General features: G+C 44.1%; 1 protein-coding gene across 5 annotated transcripts in view; it reads left to right on the forward strand.

Moving 5' to 3' along the window:
* Positions 1-20,708, forward strand: part of SEPTIN7 (septin 7) — a 147,173-nt gene that overhangs the window by 108,552 nt on the left and 17,913 nt on the right. For all 5 annotated transcript variants that reach the window (XM_029048841.2, XM_029048843.2, XM_029048840.2 and 2 more), the window contains exons 8-11: positions 1,508-1,600; positions 2,758-2,854; positions 7,036-7,087; positions 15,958-16,083. In XM_029048841.2, the coding sequence (XP_028904674.1) occupies positions 1,508-1,600; positions 2,758-2,854; positions 7,036-7,087; positions 15,958-16,083 (368 nt within the window). The remainder of the gene's footprint in view (positions 1-1,507; positions 1,601-2,757; positions 2,855-7,035; positions 7,088-15,957; positions 16,084-20,708) is intronic.

The following is a 20,708-nucleotide window of genomic DNA, read 5'->3' on the forward strand; positions in this document are numbered from 1 at the left end:
CATTTTTCAGATGAGGTAACTGAGTGTCATCTGTCGCTCGGGGATGGGTTCAAGTTTCGGTGTGGCAAAGAGTGAGAGGCTAAGGTCAGGAGGGCTCAGCCATACAAGATTCATTCCATGTGGAGAATTGAACTTCCCTTCGGGAGGAATATATTTAGTTACTTAGACATGGCCAAGCACCTAGCTCCTGCCCTACAAACACTTTCTACTTGAGAGAAATACAATTATGTGTCCAGAAGGGTCTTTTCTTCCCTTTCCCTTCTTTCTGTGGACTGCTAGCCACCAGATGGTGAACTCTTCCACCCAGCCAGCTGTCGCTCCAGTGTCAGTCAGTGACACTGACATTGTCAGCCAGAATCCCTGGTTCTACAGAAAAAGCATCAGGGGATCTATTCTAGTTGCCTCCAATTCCACTTGTCACCCCAAGTTTATCTCACCAGGTAGAACCAGCCACTGGGTCGGGAGTGGGGGTTCTCATATTGCGGGGTTGGAAATGGACTCAGTCTCGAGTGTTAATGAGTAACAGATGCAGGTTTATTGAGATGACAGCACAAAGAGTGATAAGCTGTCCTCAGGAACAAAGTTATTCCCAGTGTACTGGTCAGCATGATACCCAACTGCTAGCAGCTAGTAACACTGGGAAAAAAATACCAGTGGCCTTCAGAGGTTACCTTTCAAATCACTCCAACACAGGCTACCTTTCGAATTACCGCAAAGGGTTACCTTTCATATCACCCCAATACAGGCTGCCTTTCAAATCACCCCAAAATGGGCTACCTTTCAGATCACCCCAAGCAGGTTACCTTTCAAATCATCCAGGAATCAAATTCCCAACAGGGAATGCTCACTTCTCCTAGGTCCGATTGGTCACTTGGCACCACACAGTGTCCCACTGCAGGTAGAGGTGACTTGCCACGTCGGTGTGACAGAGTTCTGACCTACTACAAAGAGTTCGTAGAGACCCCTTCCCAGATATACCTTGGTATTTCCCATCCTCTTCCCTTATGTTGGCCATATTTGGGGGGGGGCGGAGAAGGATCATGTGACAAGACCCATTGCAATTTACTTATTCAGGATCTAATCGTTCGGCCTTATTACTCACCCAGCCCCTCCATGGTTGGAGTACTGGGAGCTATGAGGTATGGTATTGCTTCCTATTGCTCACTGCCAACCCCTCTGGTGCTAGTGAGCTAAGCTTATTAGCCTGGCCTGTGTATGACTGGTCACACTAAGACCTGGAGAAGTGACTAGGTCAAGACACATAGACAAATGACAGATTAGAACCCAGGGCCTCTACATCCCAGGGCCATGCTCTTTCCACTAGGACCTACTGCTCCCCTACTTGTCTTTTTGTCAGCCTGGGATGCAACACCTCCATGAACACTAACCGTCAGGACCCTGCCTGATCTTTCTCTCAAGTGCACTGCAGCTATATTGTGACAGAGGTGTTTAATTAGTAAATAAATGCACCAGTGAAGCAATTTGATTATCTCATTTTCCATTTTAGATAATGAAAGAAATCCAAGAACACAAAATTAAGATATATGAATTCCCAGAAACAGATGATGAAGAAGAAAATAAACTGGTAAAAAAGATAAAGGTAGGTAAATGAATACAGAAAAGCTGTTTGAGGATTTGCCAAAATACTTTAATCTTCAATAATTTCACCCTCCTTACTGGGGAAGGTGGTGGCAGAGGGGATTATAGTCATACTTTATATGGTTAACCTAATGACTTAATTCACACTTGTGCTCTACCAATGACTTTTTCATAGTTCCCGACTTTGACAGTGAACATTTCTCCCATCACTGACCTTTATTAGAGAGAGAGCAACAATAATCAATCAGTGATATTTATTGAGCTCTTACTGTATACAGAGCACTCTACTAAGCACTTGGGAGAGGACAGTTTAACGAACTTGGTAGATATGGTCCCTGCCCACAATTAGCTTACAGTCTCTTGGGGATAATAAGGAGGATGAGATAGAAAATAGGAAGATTTATATGAAGTGATATTTTGCTTTACCTTTTGATTAAAAATCGTTGTTTTTTGAAGTTCTCTGGAATGTTATATTTTTTATGAGCTCCTAGATCATAAACTCTTTGAGGACACAAATTGTTGGCTAATTCTGTTGTAATAATAATAATTGTACCATTTAAGAGCTTTCTGTGTGCCAAGCCTGTACTAAGAGCTGGGGTATATAGAAGAAAGTCAGGTCCTACATGGGGCTCCCAATCTAAGTAGGAAGGAGCACAGGTATTGAATCCCCATTTGGCAGATGAGGGGACTGAGGCCCAGAGAAGTTAAGTGAGTTGCCCAAGGTCACACAGCAAACAAGTGTACTCTCCCAAATCCCAAATGGAGTGCTCTGCATACAAATGCTCAATAAATACTGTTGATTGGTGAGAGAAGCAGTATATATGCCCTAGGGATATGTAGCTGTTAGTCTTGGGGACCTCATTCTTGTAGGGTGGCTGGGTGAGTCTTGGGGACCTGATACTTGTAGGGTGGCTGGGTGAGCTGTTGACAGGTAAGCAGCGATCCCAGAGGTTTGGGTGATTATAAATGAATTACAGTTTTGATTAAGCTTTCCATGATTTGCTCATCAGCATCATTTGTCCCTTTGAAGGACCAAGATGGGTGTTATGTCTTACTAGGCATATAACTTTTGGCAGAATGCTGTAATCCAGGAACATTTAGCCTTTCATAGCTGGGAGAAAGATTTGAATTGTACAATAACTCCTTCTGTTTTTGTAGGATCGTTTACCTCTTGCAGTGGTAGGGAGCAATACTATCATCGAAGTCAACGGCAAAAGGGTCAGAGGACGGCAGTATCCTTGGGGTGTAGCGGAAGGTAAGGGTTTAAGTGGTTCTATTTTCTGAATGTCCAGTGAATCAAAGGGGCTTTAGGATTTGTTACTTTGGTCAGCTTTTCAAGTGTTAAAATAGGTTGAACAAAGGAGACTGAGAAATGGCAAGTGAGCTTCAATGAGAGTGAATGCCAGATTACCATCCTGGGGGAATCACCTAATAATAATAAGAAGGATGGTATATGTTAAGTACTTACTATGTGCCAAGCACTTTTCTAAGTGCTGGGGCAGATACAAGGTAATTAGGTTGTCCCACGTATGGCTCACTATCTTAATGAGGCACAGAGAAGTTGTGACTTGCCTAAAGTCACACAGCTGACAAGTGGTGGAGTCAGGCCTCTGACTCCCAAGCCCATGCTCTTTCCACTAAGCCATGCTGCTTCTCACCTAATGACAACCTCGTGATTGTGGGGGCTCAAAGCTTTCAATCTTGACTCAGGAAAGAGGTCTTGAAGAAGTCGCATGGCGTAGTGGAAAGAGTATGGGCCTTGAAGCAGCGGATTTAGGTTCTAATCCCGGCTCCACCTCTTATCTGCTCTGGGACCTTGGTCAAGCCACTTTACTTCTCTGTGTCTCAATTTCCTCATGCGTAAAATGGGGATTTAATTCTTGTTCTCCCGCCTTCTTAGACCTGTCTAAGTCACGTGGCAGGCAGGTGGCAAACCCAAAGTTAGATCCCTGGTTTTCTGGTTCCCAAGCCAGTGCTCTTTCCCCCAGAAAAGCTTCTCAGTAGAATTAGTAGAAATGATCACTGTCTTCAGTGTTAAAAATGCAATAGGAGATGCAGTCACTAAAGTAAATTTGTGTAATAAGAACTAGTGCATAAGTACTAGGGTAGTTACTGTAAGTGCCCTGAGGAGTGAAGAGTACACAAAGTGGTGCAGAAGTGCTGAGGAGGCAGTTTCAGGGATTATGATCTGGGGAGATTCTAAATTAGTCAGGGAAGGTCATCTTGAGAAGTGATTTCCAAAGGGCTTAAAGAAAACGGGGAGAACTAACAGTGGATGACCTAGCCCTCAAAGAGCACGGTGGTTCAGGAGGGATTTGGAGAAACCCAGGGACTAGCAATTTACAAGAGATAGAAAGACAGTTAATGATGGGGAGGGGAAGAATTAGGAAGGCCAAAAAGCACATCCCTAAGCAGTAGGTTGACTATCCCAAGAGAGCAGCAATCACACAGGTCCTCCAAGCGGAGGTACCCAACTTTTTCGGTTTGAGCCCAAACGGAGGCAGAGCATCAAAGGGTCACAGGCATGAGGGGGACAGCCTTGGCTGGCCACCTTGCCTGGGCAGAAATCAGTGGTCATCCCCCCTTGTGCTACCTCGTGGTTAGGGACCGTGCTTCCAAGCGTTAGGTAGTTCTGGCCGAGACAGAAGACCGGACTGGATGAACCATTGTTCCAACCCAGAACTGGAATTTCTTGTGTTCTTTTTTTCCTTTTAACCAAAAAGCTGTCATCCTTGGTTTCAGACCACTTCTTTAATTCGAGGAAAATGCCTTTGCTAGACTCACCAGAAACTGTATTTGCAAGTATTCTTTGTTTTTTTCTCTTGGAAAACCTAACAGGTTTTCTATTCAAATAAATGGGAATAAATATTTCCTGGATCCTACTGTTTGTATTCTGGGTAAATTTCACTTGGAATACAAATGTAAAATTGTGTCCTTTTTTCTTAGTTTTTTTTAAAATGGTATTTATTAAGCACGTACTATGTGCCAGGCACTGTACAACATGCTGGGGTAAGATAAAAGTTCATTCAGTCATATTTGAATGTGTGCAAAGCACTGTACTAAGTGTTTGGAAAGTACAGTTCGTCAACAAAGACAATCCCTGCCCACAACAGGCTTACAGTGTAGAAGGAGGGAGACAGACATCAAAACAAGTAAGCAGGCATTAATATAAATAAATAGAATTATAGATATGTGCATATATACACAAGTGCTGTGGGGCGGGAAGGGGTGTACAGCAAAGGGAGCGAATGGGGAAATGGGGAGGGAAGGGGGAGCTGAGGAAAAGGGGGGCTTAGTCTGGAAAGGCTTCTTGAAGGAGGTGAGCCTTCACTAGGACTTTGAATGGGGGAAGTGTGATTGGCATATTTGAGGAGGGAGGAAGCTAATCAGGTTGGACACAGTCCATGTCCCCCAAGGCTTTTGCAGTCTTAATTCCCATTTTACAGATGAGGTACTGAGGCACAGAGAAGTCAAGTGACTTGTTCAGGATTGCACAGCAGACCAGTGATGGAGCTAGGATTAGAACCCATGTCCTTCTGACTCCCAGGCCTGTGTATCCAGTAGGCCCTGCCACTCTTCAGTTTATTAATCAATCCACAGTATTTTTACATTGTTTAAGATTTTAGGTTCTCTCTGAGCCTCTGAATAAATGTGGTGTGAAAGCCAAGTGGCAATTATACTTGCCTTTGCCTTGTCTACCTTGCAAGCATTTCCATCTACATGCCAGGAGAAAGGTTAGCCCAGTTTCAGAGGATGTCTTTTAACAGTTCTTATATTGGTGACAGCTGTTTTTAAACATTCTTGCTCATTTCCTTTATCAGTTTGATGGACATAAAAGCCCAAACCAAATGTCATCACCAAACTTTTTAACTCTAAGAAGACTAGGAATGGGAAAAGCAAAAGCATCACTCCTGCTTTAGTAGTAATAATGTGGTATTTGTGAAGCGTTTTCTCTGTTCCAAGCACTGCACTAAGCCCTGGGGTAGGCACAGTCCCTGTCCCACATGGGTTCCTGGTCTAAGTAAGAGAAAGATCAGATACTGAGCCCCATTGTACAGATGAGGAAACTGACTCACAAGGAAGGTAAGTGACTTGCTGAGGTAATAGAGCAGGCAAGTGGCAGAACCAAGATTAGAACCCAGTTCCTCTGACTCTCAGGCCCTGGCTCTGTAGCTGCTTTCCTGTTCCATCCTAGTAGGAGAGCTGTAAGGAACAGTGGGAAGGAAGATTTTCAAGAGTTCCCAGCCCCGCTGCCACCAGATGATGGCCTCTGGCACCATCACTGAGGCTTCTCTTTCCAACCCACATTCTAACATTTCTTTTCCTCCCTTTCTCCCCTCTCCCCATACTCCCACAGCTGGTCATGGACTCGAAAAGCAGCACCCTCTGGATCACTTATCTGTAGAATAAAAGTATTGGTCATGATGGATACAGGCCAGGAAATGCTGTAACTTTCTCGCAGTCATTGCCTGGCAGGAAATGAGGCTTAACTTAGATAATGTTCCTGAAGGAAATGGCTTTGACTGTGCAGTGTTTTTTTCCCCACTTTAAAGGCATTGTTTTCATGATATAAAACTTTTCCAATAATGTTGATTTTTTTGTTTGTTTGAAAGTCTTCCTGAAGTTAACATCCCCAAGTGAATGTTTAAAGGGACTAGAGAGAAAATCCTCTTATTCCTTGGAATTGGGTGTGAATTGTGCAAGTAACCAAAGTCAATTCTGGGAAATGCTAAAGATACATTGAAAATGAATATGTATTTTGGATGAGGTAGAATGGACAGACCCCAACAAGCCTTGAATCCTCCATTTTGTGGTTAAAAATCATCCAGAGGTGGGAAGGAGTGTGGGGGAGTCCTAGCGGTCTCGTTAACACTGGTGAAACTGCTGGGGTTGCTAGCTGGAGACATCTGAAACAGACCAGAAGGTAGCAGTGGAGGTGACGGGGAGGGAGGAGATGCTGAAGTGAGCTATGGCCTTTAGGTTTTCAGCCACAATCTAGTTATTCTTAACTCCAGGAACTGCAGCAGTTGTCAGACCGGAAGTAGACATGACTGTTGAGATATACCTAGGAGCCGGACAGCCTAGCAGCCATAGTCCGGGGCACAGTTTATAATAAAGAGGGGTCTGGAGTACACTCTTTAATGGTAGTTGAAAAGTATCAGGGCGCACCTTCTCAACCCACCACCCAATCCCCAATCCATTTTCAGCTCTGCCCAATAACCAAAGTAAAATGGCATTAAGAAAGAAGCATCTGATTGTAAGAGAAGCATGTATTAATGCCCAACACATAAACCAGAACATACACCTTTGTTACCCTGTATCCTGGGAGCATTTTTCAAGATTATTTTGGCAATGTTTTGTATTATTTTATTAATAATAATGGTTGTTATCATTCTAAATGAATTCATTTTGTACTTTTGTGTATTTTCTCTGCAGTGGAAAATGGCGAACATTGTGATTTCACAATTTTAAGAAACATGTTGATAAGGTAAGTTTCATCAAAATTATGAACAAGGGACTGTGAAAGGATTTAACTGAAGTGAATGGAAAATAGAGAAACAGAATATCAAGATGGGTGAGGGGGAGTAGCTGATGCAGAGGCAGTAAGTTAAGTGGCTAAAGTGGAGTAAAGAGTGATCTAGGCCAAACGAGAGATGAGGGGCTCAAATTGGATGGGTTGATTTTGCGTAGCCCAGCATTGCAAAAGTTGATTGGAAGGGAGAAAGGCAAAAACCGAAAATGACCTTTTTTGTCTTCGCTTTGGAACAAAGAGAAAGGGGACAGGAGAAGATTTGTTATCACCAGGCATGAAAAAATTGTCACCAGGAGGGTGAGACATAATAGTGGATTCAGAGATTGGGTTAATTCAAGAAATAGACAGCGGCATTGGAGTGTAGCAGTCTCTTGGAGATGAGGGTCAGAGTGCAGATGGGATTCCAAAATTGCCTAGACTTTACCCAGAGGGAATAGAGTGTCGTGTCTTTATGTAAGGGGAAAATAGGCTGAGAAGAAAGATGAGTCTGTTTGATCCAAGTAAATTTTGTGATCTTTAGATGGCCATTGTAGCAGGACTTGTCCAGGGAGATTTGATAGTAGTTGAACCCATGTCAGCAGGTACGCATCCAAAGGATGCAAGTAAATCAACCTAGGACAGAACACCAGATCGGAGGCTTACTGTTTTTGCTGAACAAGCCTGAGGAGGTGCAGAAGAAGTCCCTAAGAGATGAGGTGAATTGACACCTTGAAAATCAAGGTCAAAAAGCATTTGGAAGAGAGGAGACCAAATTGCTAAATGCAAAAAAGGATTTCATGAGAGACACTTGCCTGGATTGTAAACTCATGGGCAGGGAACATATCTGCTAACTCTGTTGTATTGTGTTCTCCCAAACGCTTAATACAGTGCTCTGCACAAAGTTAAGCACTTAATAAATACCATGGATGATGATGATGAGAAACATCACACACTGCCTGCTGATGTAGCCCAATGCTCGGTGGCAGCAGGGGAACCAATTCTCTCCTTAACCTCTCTTTCCCATCATCTGACCTGTGCAGTGCCATTCCCCAGGCAGTGACTCACAGGTTGGGTTCTCTAATTTGGTCAGGACTCAAGAGGGAGGCAGCCCAGATAGAGTGGACTGAAAGGGTAGAAGAATCAGAGATCTTGGATGGATTTAGAGAAGCAGCGTAGCTTAGTGGATAGAGCATAGGCCTGAGAGTTGGAATGACCCGGCTCTACTACATGTCTGCTGTGTGACTTTGGGCAAGTCACTTCACTTCTTTGGGCCTCACTTACCTCATCTGTAAAATGGGGATTAACAGTTTGAGCCCCATTTGGGACAGAGACTATGTCCAACCTGATTAACTTGTATCTACTCCAGCGCTTAGGACAGAGCTTGGCACATAGTAAGAGCTTAACAAGTTCCATAATTATTATTATTATTATTATTTAAACTTCCATTTCTCTTCCATCCAGATTCTGTGCTTCCTTGGGCCAAAATGGAAGCAAACTCTTATCAGTCTCGCTGACCCCAAGCTTCCTATTGAAGGCTGCCTCATCTCTTCTGCCTTCCTTGGACCAGGGGAAGAGGGAGTGGTAGCTTGCGAGTCCCTTCTCACAGCTTCCTTTCAGCCCCGCCCCTGTAGTAAATGCCTCCCGGTTATCTGGTCTCTCTGTAGCGATCAGAGTGGACTGGCAGCTAGAGCAGGGATAGGAGAGCATACAGAAAGGGACCAGGAGCTCACAGAGCAGCAAAAGGGGACATACCCACACCAATCCAGATTCCTGCCCTTTAGACAAGGAGCTGGGCCATGGGCTCACAGCTGCCTGGGACCCCAAAACATTTTCCTCCCTCCAGTGGGTGCGGCACCTACAGCTTGAGTGGGGAAGCAGTGTGGCTCAGTGGAAAGAGCCTGGGCTTCGGAGTCAGGGGTCATGGGTTTGACTCCCGGCTCTGCCACTTGTCAGCTGTGTGACTGTGGGCAAGTCGCTTAATTTCGCTGTGCCTCAGTTACCTCATCTGTAAAATGGAAATTAACTGTGAGCCTCACTTGGGACAACCTGATTACCCTGTATCTCCCCCAACACTTAGAACAGTGCTCTGCACGTAGTAAGTGCTTAAATACCAACATTATTATTATTATTACATGGGTCCCCAGTTCATCAGAAAATAAATACTCTGGAAGTGAGCTGGGAGCGGCAGGGATGGTAGAGGCCAGGAAGTGGTCAAGAAAATCCCTAGAATTAGTGGATGGGAAAGGACAAGAGGGAGGAGTCTACCATGCAGTTTTGAATTCTGATATGACTTGGTTATCATGTTGGGGCAGGTTTTGGAATGGAACCTAATTGCATTTAAGCCTATGGGAAGATGTACCCCTTTATATGACCACTCACAGTTCACCCTCATTTCTGAGAAACACTGTGTCGACCTAGCCTGGGATACTTTTGAATTGACGTGGAGACCAAGCTTTCACCTCTGGCCCCACAGAGATCGTTGGGAGTCTCTGTGACTGGTTTGGCTATCATGGGGTAGAGGAGGGAGATGGAGGCAGGAGAAATGGGCTGTGCTGAGGGCATTTGGCAATGGAACTGAAATTGGGAGCCAAAGGTAAGGGGTGCTAGGGGACTTCCTTTCTGAATCCAGGGGACTACCTGGGCAAACCAGAAGCACAAACAGAAGATAAAAGCTAAAGTTTAGTGGCGATGAGCGGAATTAGAGGTTCGCAATGAGCAGGAGGAAATGAACTCCAAAGAGATTGTGGAAAGGAGTGAGTTCTGAAGTAGATGAGCGTGTTTGATATCTGAAACAATTGAAGGGGAGATGGGGGAGATAGGGAAATGCTCTCAATTTTCCCTCTGAAAAATACCCCAAGGTCTTCAACTGGGAAGGACAATAGAGAAGTGTGAGAGGGCAACTTGAAGAGTTAAACCTTTCAAAGACAAGAGCTCTAAGGAAAAGAATCAAGAAAGAAATAAAATGCAATTGGTTGGTGGCAAAATTGAGCCAAATTGAGGGGAGAGAGAATTGGAAGTGGTTGAGGTCCTCACAAAGCTCAATCTTCTCCCCAAGCCACAAGAATGTGGAGGTGGTAGATCTTATGAGGCTGCAGTGGGGAAGAAATTTGTAGCAGATGTGTGCTTGGTGTACCAGAGCATGCCACTTCTGAGTTCCATCCAGATACTAGTCATTGCTGTTTCTCCCTAACCTCTTCCTAGTGGGAAAAGCTGGGTCATATCATGTGTTCGGCAGTTCTTCAGAGTCCCCAGTGCTGTACATACACTCAGTATCGAGTAACTACTGTTCCAGGGTCCCAGTTGAGCTGCTCCTGGGCTTAGGAATCCAGAAGAGGAAGTGTCTCTGAACAATAGCTCATGGCCCCTTTCATGAAACATTTCTCTACTACCAATCCATCAATTGATGTTATTTATTGAGTGCGTACTGTATGTAGAATACTGTACTAAGTACTTGGGAGTGTACAGTGTAACAGAGTTAGTAGATATGTTCTCTGCCCAGAAGGGATTTACAGACTGGAAGGGGAGACAGGCATTAAAATAAATTACAGATATGTACGTAACCACGTTTCTGTATAAACCCTGCCTCCACCCCATGGCTCCCCCGAGTTATCACCCCATCTCTCTCCTACCACTCCTCTCCAAACTCTTTGAGTGAGGTGTCTACACTCACTGCCTCAAATTCCTCTTCTCCATTTGTCTCCTTGACCCCCTCCAATCTGGCTTCCATCTCCTTCACTTCACAGAAACTGCCCTCTCAAAGATCACCAATGGTCTCCTTCTTGCCAAATATAATGGCCTCTACTCCATCCTAATCCTCCTCAATCTCTCAGCTGCCTTCAACATTGTCAACCACCCTTTTCTCCTGGAAATGTTATACAACGTTGGCTTCACTGACTCTTTCCTCTTCTGGTTCTCCTCTTATCTCTCTGTCCATTCATTCTCAGTCTCCTTCATGGGCCCCTCCTTCACCTCCCACCTCCAGACTGTGGGGATCCCTCAATTTATATTCTTCTCCATCTATACCCATTCTCTTGGAGAACTAATTTGCTCCAATGGCTACCACCTCTATGCGGATGATACCCAATCTACATTTCCAGCCCTGATCGCTCTCCCTCTTTTGTGGTCTCATGGTTCCTCTTTCCTTCAAGACATCTGGTTGTCCTCCCATCACCTCAAGTTTAGCATGTCCAAACAGAACTCCTTATCTTCCCCCCCAAACCCTGTCCCCACCCAGACCTTCCCATCACTGTAGACAGCACCATCATGCTTCCTGTCTCACCAGCCTGTAATCTTGTTATCCTTGATTACTCTCATTCAACCCACATATGCAGTCCATCATTAAATCCTGTTGGTCCCACCTTCACAACATCACTAAAATCTGCCTTTTCCTCTCCTTCCAAACTGCTACCATGTTTATACAGTCACTCAATTACTGCATCAGCGTCCTTGCTCACCTCCCAGCCTCCTGCCTCTCCCCACTCCAGTCCATACTTCACTTTGCTGCCCGGGTCGTTCTTCTGTAAAAATAATCAGGACACTTCACCCCACTCTTCAAAAAAACTCTAGTGGTTGTTCACCTCTGCATGAACCAGAAAGTCCTCATCATTGGGCTTAAAGTAGTCCATCACCTTGCCCTTTCCTACGTCACCTCACTTCTCTCCTACTACAACCCATCCCACAAACTTAGCTCCTCTAATAACCTTTTCAGTGTCATCTTGATCTCGCTTATCTCATCGCTGACCCCCTCGCCCACATCCTGTCTCTGACCTGCAATGCCCTCCCTCATATCCGACAGACATTACTCTTCCCCCTTCTCCACCCCTCCCCAAGCCTTATTGTAGGCACATCTCCTCCAGGAGGTCTTCCCTGACTAAACCCCATCTTCCTCTTCTCCCACTCCCTTCTGCATTGTTCTGACTTGCTCCCTTTATTCTACTCCTTCCCAGCCCTACAGCACTTGTGTACATATCTGTAGTTTATGTTAATGTCTGCCTCCCCCACTCTAGACTATAAGATCATTGTGGGCAGAGAATATGTCTTATAGTTGTATTGTACTCTCCCAAGCCGTTAGTACAGTGCTCTGCACACAGTAAGCACTCAATAAATGTGATTGATTGAATGAATGAATGAATGAATATGTTTTGGGGGCCGGGTGAATAAAGGGTAAAAATCCAAGTGCAAGAGTTAACCAGAAGGGAGTAGGGGAAATGAGGATTTAATCAAGGAAGACTTCTTGGAGATGTGATTTTTAATAAAGCTTTGAAGATGATGAGGGTAATGGTCTGTCAGATAAATCAATCAGTCATATTTATTGAGTACTTACTTGCGTGCAGAGCACTGTCCTAATTGCTTGGGAGAGTACAATACAGCAGACATTCCCTGACCACAATAAGCTTAGAATCTGGAGGGGTCAGAAAGAACAATGACCAACCTCTACAGCAAGTAAAGTTTGGTTACCCAAAGTCTGGTAACAAGGAGCTCTGGCATTTATAAGGTAAAAATAGCTGAATCCTGTGCCACAACCTCATTCGCCAGGCTTCGTGTTTCATTTTAATGGTTCAAGGCCAATCACTTCCAGAAACTGGTTGGGTAAATTCGGTTCTAGCTGCCAGCAACCCTTAACAGCTTCCCCTGCTTCCCCAGACTTGGCTGTGGCTGCCACAACCAGGATTTAGGTCCCTCACCACATGAACAGATGGAAAGTCCAGCTGCAGTTACCTAATCATATGATCTTTGGCTAACGTGGCCCAAAAGGAAGTGTGGAGTCGGAGTTCCTTTCTTTGCTTTGAGCTAGAAAGTGCTGAGGAAAAAGTAAAATCTACCCTGTATTGATCCATTTGCCAAAGACTATTGTCTGTTCAGTTCCTTCGTTCAATATTCTTATGCATTCTTGTTGAAATGTACAACTTTGAAATTTGCCGTAGGTTTTTAAGACAGTAATGTTAGTGGGTAATCTTAAAATGAAAAAATCCCAGCAAAAATCCCATAATGATTTTGCTTACCTTTCTTTTCCCCCCAAAAGTAGAGTTCTGTAGGATCTAATTCAAAATAAAACTCCTTAAGCTTGTGGGTTTTTGGATAATTTTTGCTTTGGTTTTTTTTTTTTTTTGGAATGACCAAAAAAATGACAGTAACTTCATTCAAGCCTCCACTTTGGAGAAACCTCACATTTTCTATGATGATTGAATCTCTAATTTATCAGCTAAATGCAAACTTCTCTGCCAACATTGACCATGAAAATTATTGGTATTTAACATGTATCTTCACCTCAAATACAGTGGCTTTTGCTAAAGTGACAACCTCTTTCAGAATATTAAAAAATAAACCCCTAACATCCTAGGACAGCTTTATCTCCACTCCAAGCAAAGATTGAGGAGCCTCTCTTCCAATGGGTTGAAAGAGCGAGAGGCGAAAAAGGAGCACTCGGCTCCCAGATGTTTCCCTGTGGAGACTTCTCATAATAATAATAATTATTAATAGTATTTGTTAAGCACTTACTATGTGCCAAGCACTGATCTAAGCACTGGGGTAGATACAAGGTCATCAGGTTGTCCCACATGGGGCTCACAGTCTTTATCCACATTTTACAGATGAAGTATTGGAGGCACAGAGAAGTTAAGTGACTTGCCCAAAGTCACACAACTGGTAAGTGGCAGAGCTGGGAGTAGAGCCTCTGACTCTCAAGCCTTGCTCTTTCCACTAAGCCACGCTGCTCTCCATTGCATGGGACTTCTCAGCTATAGTGAAGGAGGGGATAGGAAGGTGGATATCAATGGTATTTATTGGACACATATTGTGTGCAGAGCACTGGACTAAGTGCATGGGAGACCCCAATCCGACAGACTTGGTAGCCCACAGTCTAGAGGCAAAGAGGAGGAAAATCTTGGGGAGCTTGCCTCCTAGATATCCCCTACCCAGTCCACAGCAAAATGACTCGCAAGCTACTGCTGGGGTAATAAGGTAAGGTGGAGGCTGGAAGATATTAGCCCTTCTTTGTGGCTATCAGGAAGGGTCTTTGGAACTGCTTTACTGCAGAAGGTTGTATGTGTGGAAGTGAGAAGCGGAGGGGAAACACCAAGGAGGAAAAGAGGAAGAAAAGTAATTCCTATTTAAGAGAACCTGGTATTGTCAAAGGTCAATTTGAATGGTGTGTGGGAGGGCATAAATTCATAGTAGATCCAAATATCACCAGTGATTTGGGTTTGAAATGTCAGAGGTTAATGATTTGGCTCTGTAATACTGAGAAACAACTTTATATATCAAGAAAAGAAGTTCAAAATTTCCTAGACCAGTATAGGTAACTTTGACAACAGAACACCACCCCAAGCATTAATCAATCAGTCAGTGGTATTTTATTGAGCACTTCCTCTGTGCAGAACATTGTATTAAGTGCTTGGGAAAATATAACGCAACAGTTAGCAGACGCATTCCCTGCCCACAGTCCCCACTGCTTACAATCTAGAAGGGGAGAAGCAGCAGCGTCATCATCAATGCTGCTTATTGCTATTTGTTGCTTCAGTCTACAGGGGGAGACAGACATTAATATAAATTAATATATAATTTATAGATATGTACCGAAATGCAAATGCCCAAAAGTCACAGATCCAAGTGAGAGGAAAGGGGAGGAGAAGACTGTATCAGTCCTATTCCCAGTCCCCTTCAGCTCCTTTTCTTTGATGCTCTATGTGGTTGATCCTGAGCACCATGCCATCAATCAGTGGTATTTATCGAACATTTACTGGGTGTCTAAGTGCTTGGTAGAGTAATGGTAGGCACATTCCCCTCCCACAAGAAGCTTACAGTCTACGGTCATGTCATCCTATCACTCTTAAAAAAAATAAAAAATGGCACTTCAGGGCTGTAAAAGGGAGAGTGTGCGGAAGGCTAGGACTTTGCAGGTGGGCACATTTAATATAATAGGGCTGCAAGGAAGGAGAGACTTTCAAGTTGTAGTCCATAACTTCCTCTTCAAACCAGAATTGAACCAACCATGTTAGTTCCATAACCTGTTCCCGGAAGCAGAGGCTCCACAAACTAGCCAACCCATTCCAGCATCTACCAACGCTAATCAGCAGGATGTTCTTCCCTTTCAGGTAACCTGGATCCTTTTTACAGTGTTGTCCACACTGTAAGCAGTCAGCAAACACCACTGATTAATTGTGGTGTTTCAAGGCTGTAGAGTTTTCTCCATCTGCTACTGGAACCAGGGAAGCAGTGGGGCCTAGTGGATAGAGCACAGACCCGGGAGTCAGAAAGACCTGGTTCTAATTCCTGCTCTGCCACTTGTTTGCTGTGTGACCTTGCACAAATCACTTCACTTCTCTGGGCCTCAGTTAACTCATCTGTAAAATAAGGATTAATACAGTGAGCCCCTTGTGGGATTTGGACTGTGTACAACCTGATTCGCTTGTATCTACTCCAGCGCTTAGTGCAGTGCCTGGCACAAAGAAGGTGCTTAACAAATGCCATCAAAATAATATTGATTGTGGTGTTTCAAGTCTGAAGTGTTTTCTCTGTTACTGGAACCACAAACCCTAGCTGTCCTGTGGAGCAATCATTCCTGTTTTTCATCTTATCCCTTATCTCCAAAGATGAGGCTCCCTTTTGGTCCTGACCCAGGCAGAGCTTGGTTGCCAAGTCTCAGTACTCAACTCAAGCCTAGTACGTTTGGAGCAGGTCACTAATTTTCAGCTTTTGGGTCTTCTGTATTTCTTATCCTTTGCAAGTTTGGAAGTTCATTCCGTTCTCCAACAAAATCGAAGATATAGCTATAATTGATGGCTTTGCAAATGCTCTCCTTGGATACAAGCAACTAACTCGATTGATATCTTCATTTCTAATGACAGAACTCACATGCAGGACCTGAAGGATGTGACCAACAATGTGCACTATGAGAATTACAGAAGCAGAAAGCTGGCAGCAGTGACATACAATGGAGTTGACAACAACAAAAACAAAGGACAGCTCACAAAGTAAGTGTGTTTTGGGGTTTTTTTGTGTGTGTTTTTTGAAGGGAGGGTACAACAGGCTCTCCTCCCACCATTTTTATAGCTGTCATTAGTTTCATTTCCTTGGATTTCCTCGCAGTTCCCTAATAAAAGCCTGGGTACCTCCTTGGCAAGGGCAGTTATAGCAGAAAGTTTCTAGAGCTATGTACTAGTGCTCTTCCAGAATAGCCATGTGTCTGTGGCTACAAGAAGGGATACAAATGGAAAAGTATTTGCAATGATTTATGATCTGGAGTTGACTGGTCACCCACTGAAAGGACTTGCACCCTTCCTTCCCCCTTTGGATAATTGGAATCGGGGTAAAAAGGAAATAGTATTTATTGAGAGCTTAATGTGTGCACAAGACTGTATAAAGTTCTTGGGAGAGTACAATATAACAGAATTGGTAGGTACATTCCTCGACCCCAGGGATCTTACAGTCTAGAGGTGGGGACCGACATTAAAATAAGTTGTGGATTTGTAGAAAAAAGGGGCTGAGGGTGGGTGAAACGGGTACAGATCCAAGTGCAAGGGCAGCACAAAAGGGAGAAGGGGTAGAGGAAATGAGGGCTTAATCAAGGAAGGCCTCATTTAGGTGAGCAATCATTTAGTATCGTGTAAAATGAGCATTTCATAATTCTTTTTGGAGGGCATTCTATATTTTCATTGTAATTGTTCAAGAAAGTGTTCTGTGTATGTTATGGGTCTTTTTTTTCCTTCAGTCAAAATATTCATCGTCTTCAGTCAATTGTCATTGTCCTCAGAAGCCAGGGAGGAGAGGGTATTCCAAAGTGATTTATCGGGTTTTCGTTTCTCTCTTGCCTCCTGTAGATTCAGGGCCAAGCATGCTGCATCTCCTAGTCCACACTAATCTAGGGAAGCTAAGCACCCTTGACTCTATATATAGGCTCCATTTCATTTTGAGTGTACAATACTGCAAATCAGATTTTGACTTCTAGCAGCTGAGTATTTTACAAATGGATGTGATTTTCCCTCTATTTAAGCAGTGCCTTTGGTCCAAACATGCTTATCTGAGTGTGATACTTAGATATCTAAACCCCTCTAAGCATTTATAAAATGTATTGGCTAGAGTACCAGTGAATGAGCTGAGAGCCAAGCTGACAAATATCATCAGTATTGCGGGGTGTCCACTCCTGGATGTGAGTGCTCAGCTGGGTGTGATTGGCCAGTACACTAATAGAATCCTAAAATGTCATCTTTAACTCCCATCAGCTCTCTTCCATTCGTTCTATCAGTATTCTGGGATCTAAGGCTTCAGCCTCTCTCTTTTTAACACACAGCTTGAAAGATGCCGCTTTTTAAAAAAAAGTTACTGTATCTGCGGGACATGTTCAGGAGGGTGAATTATAGCTACTTGTGTTCTTATTCTGTATGAGTAAATGCTGCCCATTCCAAAAAGCTGGAAGGACATGAAGCAGACTTGTATTTTGAAGTTTTGTTTGCATGAAGGTGCCTTTAGCTTCTCTTATTAATGAGATCAAGGGTGCAGGCTGATCTTGGCAGGGAAAGTGGTCCAGTGGTTGGGTGGCCAGTCAGGGCTGATCCCTCAACTTCCAATGTAGGTTAGACCCCCTGGTTTCAGGATAATGGCACCATCATAATTACTGAGGGGGTAGGAGGGACCCTGCCTAAACATCTTCCCGGATACAGCATTCACCATTTCTTCTCAACCCCAAAGCCGCCCTAATTATGCACCTTTCACAGTGAGAATACTTTATCCCTGCTGAGAAGAACCCTTGCATAGAGAAGGAGCTTGCCCTGGAATGGGTGAAGTGGTTAAAAGTAAACTGTAGTAAAAGGGAGAACGAGTTTCATGGGGACGGGGGAGGAAGGAATCCTTGAGGCTGACAAGTGTTGTCTGAGCTCCTAAGAGTGGGAGGAGGAAAAGCATCTTGGCATAGGCATTGAGCTTTACCCCAGGACCAGGAAAGGAAAATTTTCACATCCGAGCAGCATTTCACTACACCGAATCACAACATCTAGGGAATGATATTGAAATGGGATTCCACAGGAAGCAAGAAACAGAGCCCTTTGTCCTCTAATCTGCTCTTCACCACCTAGGTTATTATTAGTTGCATCAATCAGTGATATTTATTGAACACCTGCTGTAAACTGAGCCTGCGCACTTGGAGGAGAGTACAGTGGAATTAAGGATCGCTGACTCTAGCAGAAGACACCCTAAAAAAATTACAGAGTGGAGGAAGTAAAAAAGTCTGAAGATAATTGTGTGGTAAAATGGGTGTGAGTTTAGGAGTCTCTGAAGGGAATTGATCATTCAGTTGTATCAATTAAGTGGTTACTCTGTGCAGAGCACTGTGCTGAGTATATAACAGACACGTTTCTGCCCACAGTGAGCTTACAGTCTAGAGGCAGGGAAAATAAAGATAAATGAATTACAGATATGTTCCTAAGTGCTGTGAGGCTGAGGGAGGGGTGAATAAAAGGGTGCAAATCCAAGTGTAAAGGTGATACAGAACGGAGTGGGAGAAGAAGAAATGAGGGCCTAGCTGGGAAAGGCCTCTTGGAGGAGATGTGCTTTTAATAAAGCTTTGAAGCAGAGTGATTGAGATATGAAGAAAGAAGGTGTTACAGGCCAGAGGCAGGATGTGGGCAAGAAGTCAAAGACAAGATCAAAGTACATTGAGTAGGTTGGCATTTGAGGAGTGAAGTATGTGGGCTGTGTTGTAGTAGGAAAGCAGCGAGGTAAGGTAAGAGGGAGCAAGCTGATTGAGTGCTTTAAAGCCGATGGTAAGTTTCTGTTTGATGCAGGGGTGAATAGACAACGACTGGAGGTTCTTGAGGAGTGGGGAAACTGTTGAAATGGCGAGTTGAGGATGGGAGGTGAGGAGAGTAGAAATAATAATAACTGTGGCATTTAACTGCTTACTAAGCTCTGGGGTAGATACAAGGGAAATAGGTCACACAGTCTATGTAGAAGGGAGAGCAAGTATGTTGAATCCCCATTTTGCAGATGAGGGAATTGAGACCCAGAGAAGTAAAGTGACTTGCCAAGGTCACACAGCAGATACGTAGTGGAGGGATTAGAGCCCAGATCTTCTGACTCCCTGGCCTGAGTTCTGCCTACTAGGTCACAGTGCTTTCTCAGTTGGGAAAGGCCTCATAGAGGAGGTGTGGGTCCAAAAGGGCATAGAAGATAAGAACTCTCATCTGTCCGGTGGAAAGTGGAAAGGCATTTCAGGCAGCAGGGAGAGTGTGAGTGAGATGAGAATGAAGCATAGTGAATACTGTGTGTTCTGCACCCAATAAGCGTTCGATAAATGCAATTGAATGAATAGGTAGCTTGAGAGGAACCTAGAGTGTATGCTGGGGTGTAGTAGGAGAAGAGAGGGAGAAGTAGGAGGGAAGAGAGCTGAAGTAGTGCCATAAAACCGATGGTGAGGTGTTTTTCGTTGCTGTGGAGAGAAATGGGCAACCACTGGTGGATTTTGAGGAGTGGAGAGATAAGTGCCAAACAGTATTTTGGAAAAATGATCCAGGCAGCAGAGTGAGATGTGGACTGCAGAGGGGAGAAGCTGGGGGCCCAGAGTGGGTACACAGAGGCTGATGCAATAGTTGAGCTTGGATATGACAGGTGTCCAGGGCAGTGTGGTAGCTGTTGTGTGGATTGAAAGGAGTGGATTTGGGAGATACTGGGGAGGAAAAACTGACCGGATTTACCACCGGGATGGAAAGAAAGTCAAGGATAAAGCCAAGATCCTGGGCTTGAGAGATGGGGAGGATGGTGATGTTATCAACCATGATAGGAAGCCTAGGAGGTAGAGGGGAGAATTTGGTGAGGAGGATGAGCTTTGGACATGTCGAGCTTGAGGTGGCAGTGGGGCATCCAGGTAAGAGATTCCCTGGAGGAAAGAGGAAATAGGAGGTGCAGAGGAAAAAGCCTTTCAGAAACAAGCCTTTTGAAAACTTTGCCTTGGTGTGGCAATCAAGTAAGGGGGCTTGGGCAACCAGAGGTAGATTGCCAAAAGCTACATTCTAAAGGACCTGGAGGGGATTCAGTGGAGAGCACTTTGATATTCTCTTAAATTCACCTTCTTTTATTGAGTGTCTAGCAAATTTACCAGCTTGTGAAAACATGGACACTATTTCCACCTGTTGAGGAGGGCACACTAGAATGAGTCATGAAAAATGGTGGAGACCCTGTACCCGATGTAGTAACTACTAAGATCTACAACCATGAAGAGGGTTACACTGCTTAAACCCTTTCATGCATACTTCCTCAACATTTGGAACAGTTGAGAAGATGCCTCACAGTCTCAAAAATGCTGCTGTCATCACTCTTTTTTTTATGGTATTTAAGCACTTAATTTGGCCAGGCACTCTACTAAGCAGTGGGGTAGTTTGAAGATAATCAGGTGGACACCGTCCAGTATGGGACTCAAAGTCTTGATCCCCATTTTATAGATGAGGTAACTGAGACAGGGAGAAGTTAAGTTACTTGCCCAAGGTCACAGAGCAGTCAGGTGGTAGGATGTGGGATTATTCATTCAATAGTATTTATTGAGCACTTACTATGTGCAGAGCACTGTACTAAGTGCTTGGGATGAACAAGTCGGCAACAGATAGAGACA

This window comes from Ornithorhynchus anatinus, chromosome 21 (assembly GCF_004115215.2).
Source record: "Ornithorhynchus anatinus isolate Pmale09 chromosome 21, mOrnAna1.pri.v4, whole genome shotgun sequence".
Classification (NCBI taxonomy): domain Eukaryota; kingdom Metazoa; phylum Chordata; class Mammalia; order Monotremata; family Ornithorhynchidae; genus Ornithorhynchus; species Ornithorhynchus anatinus.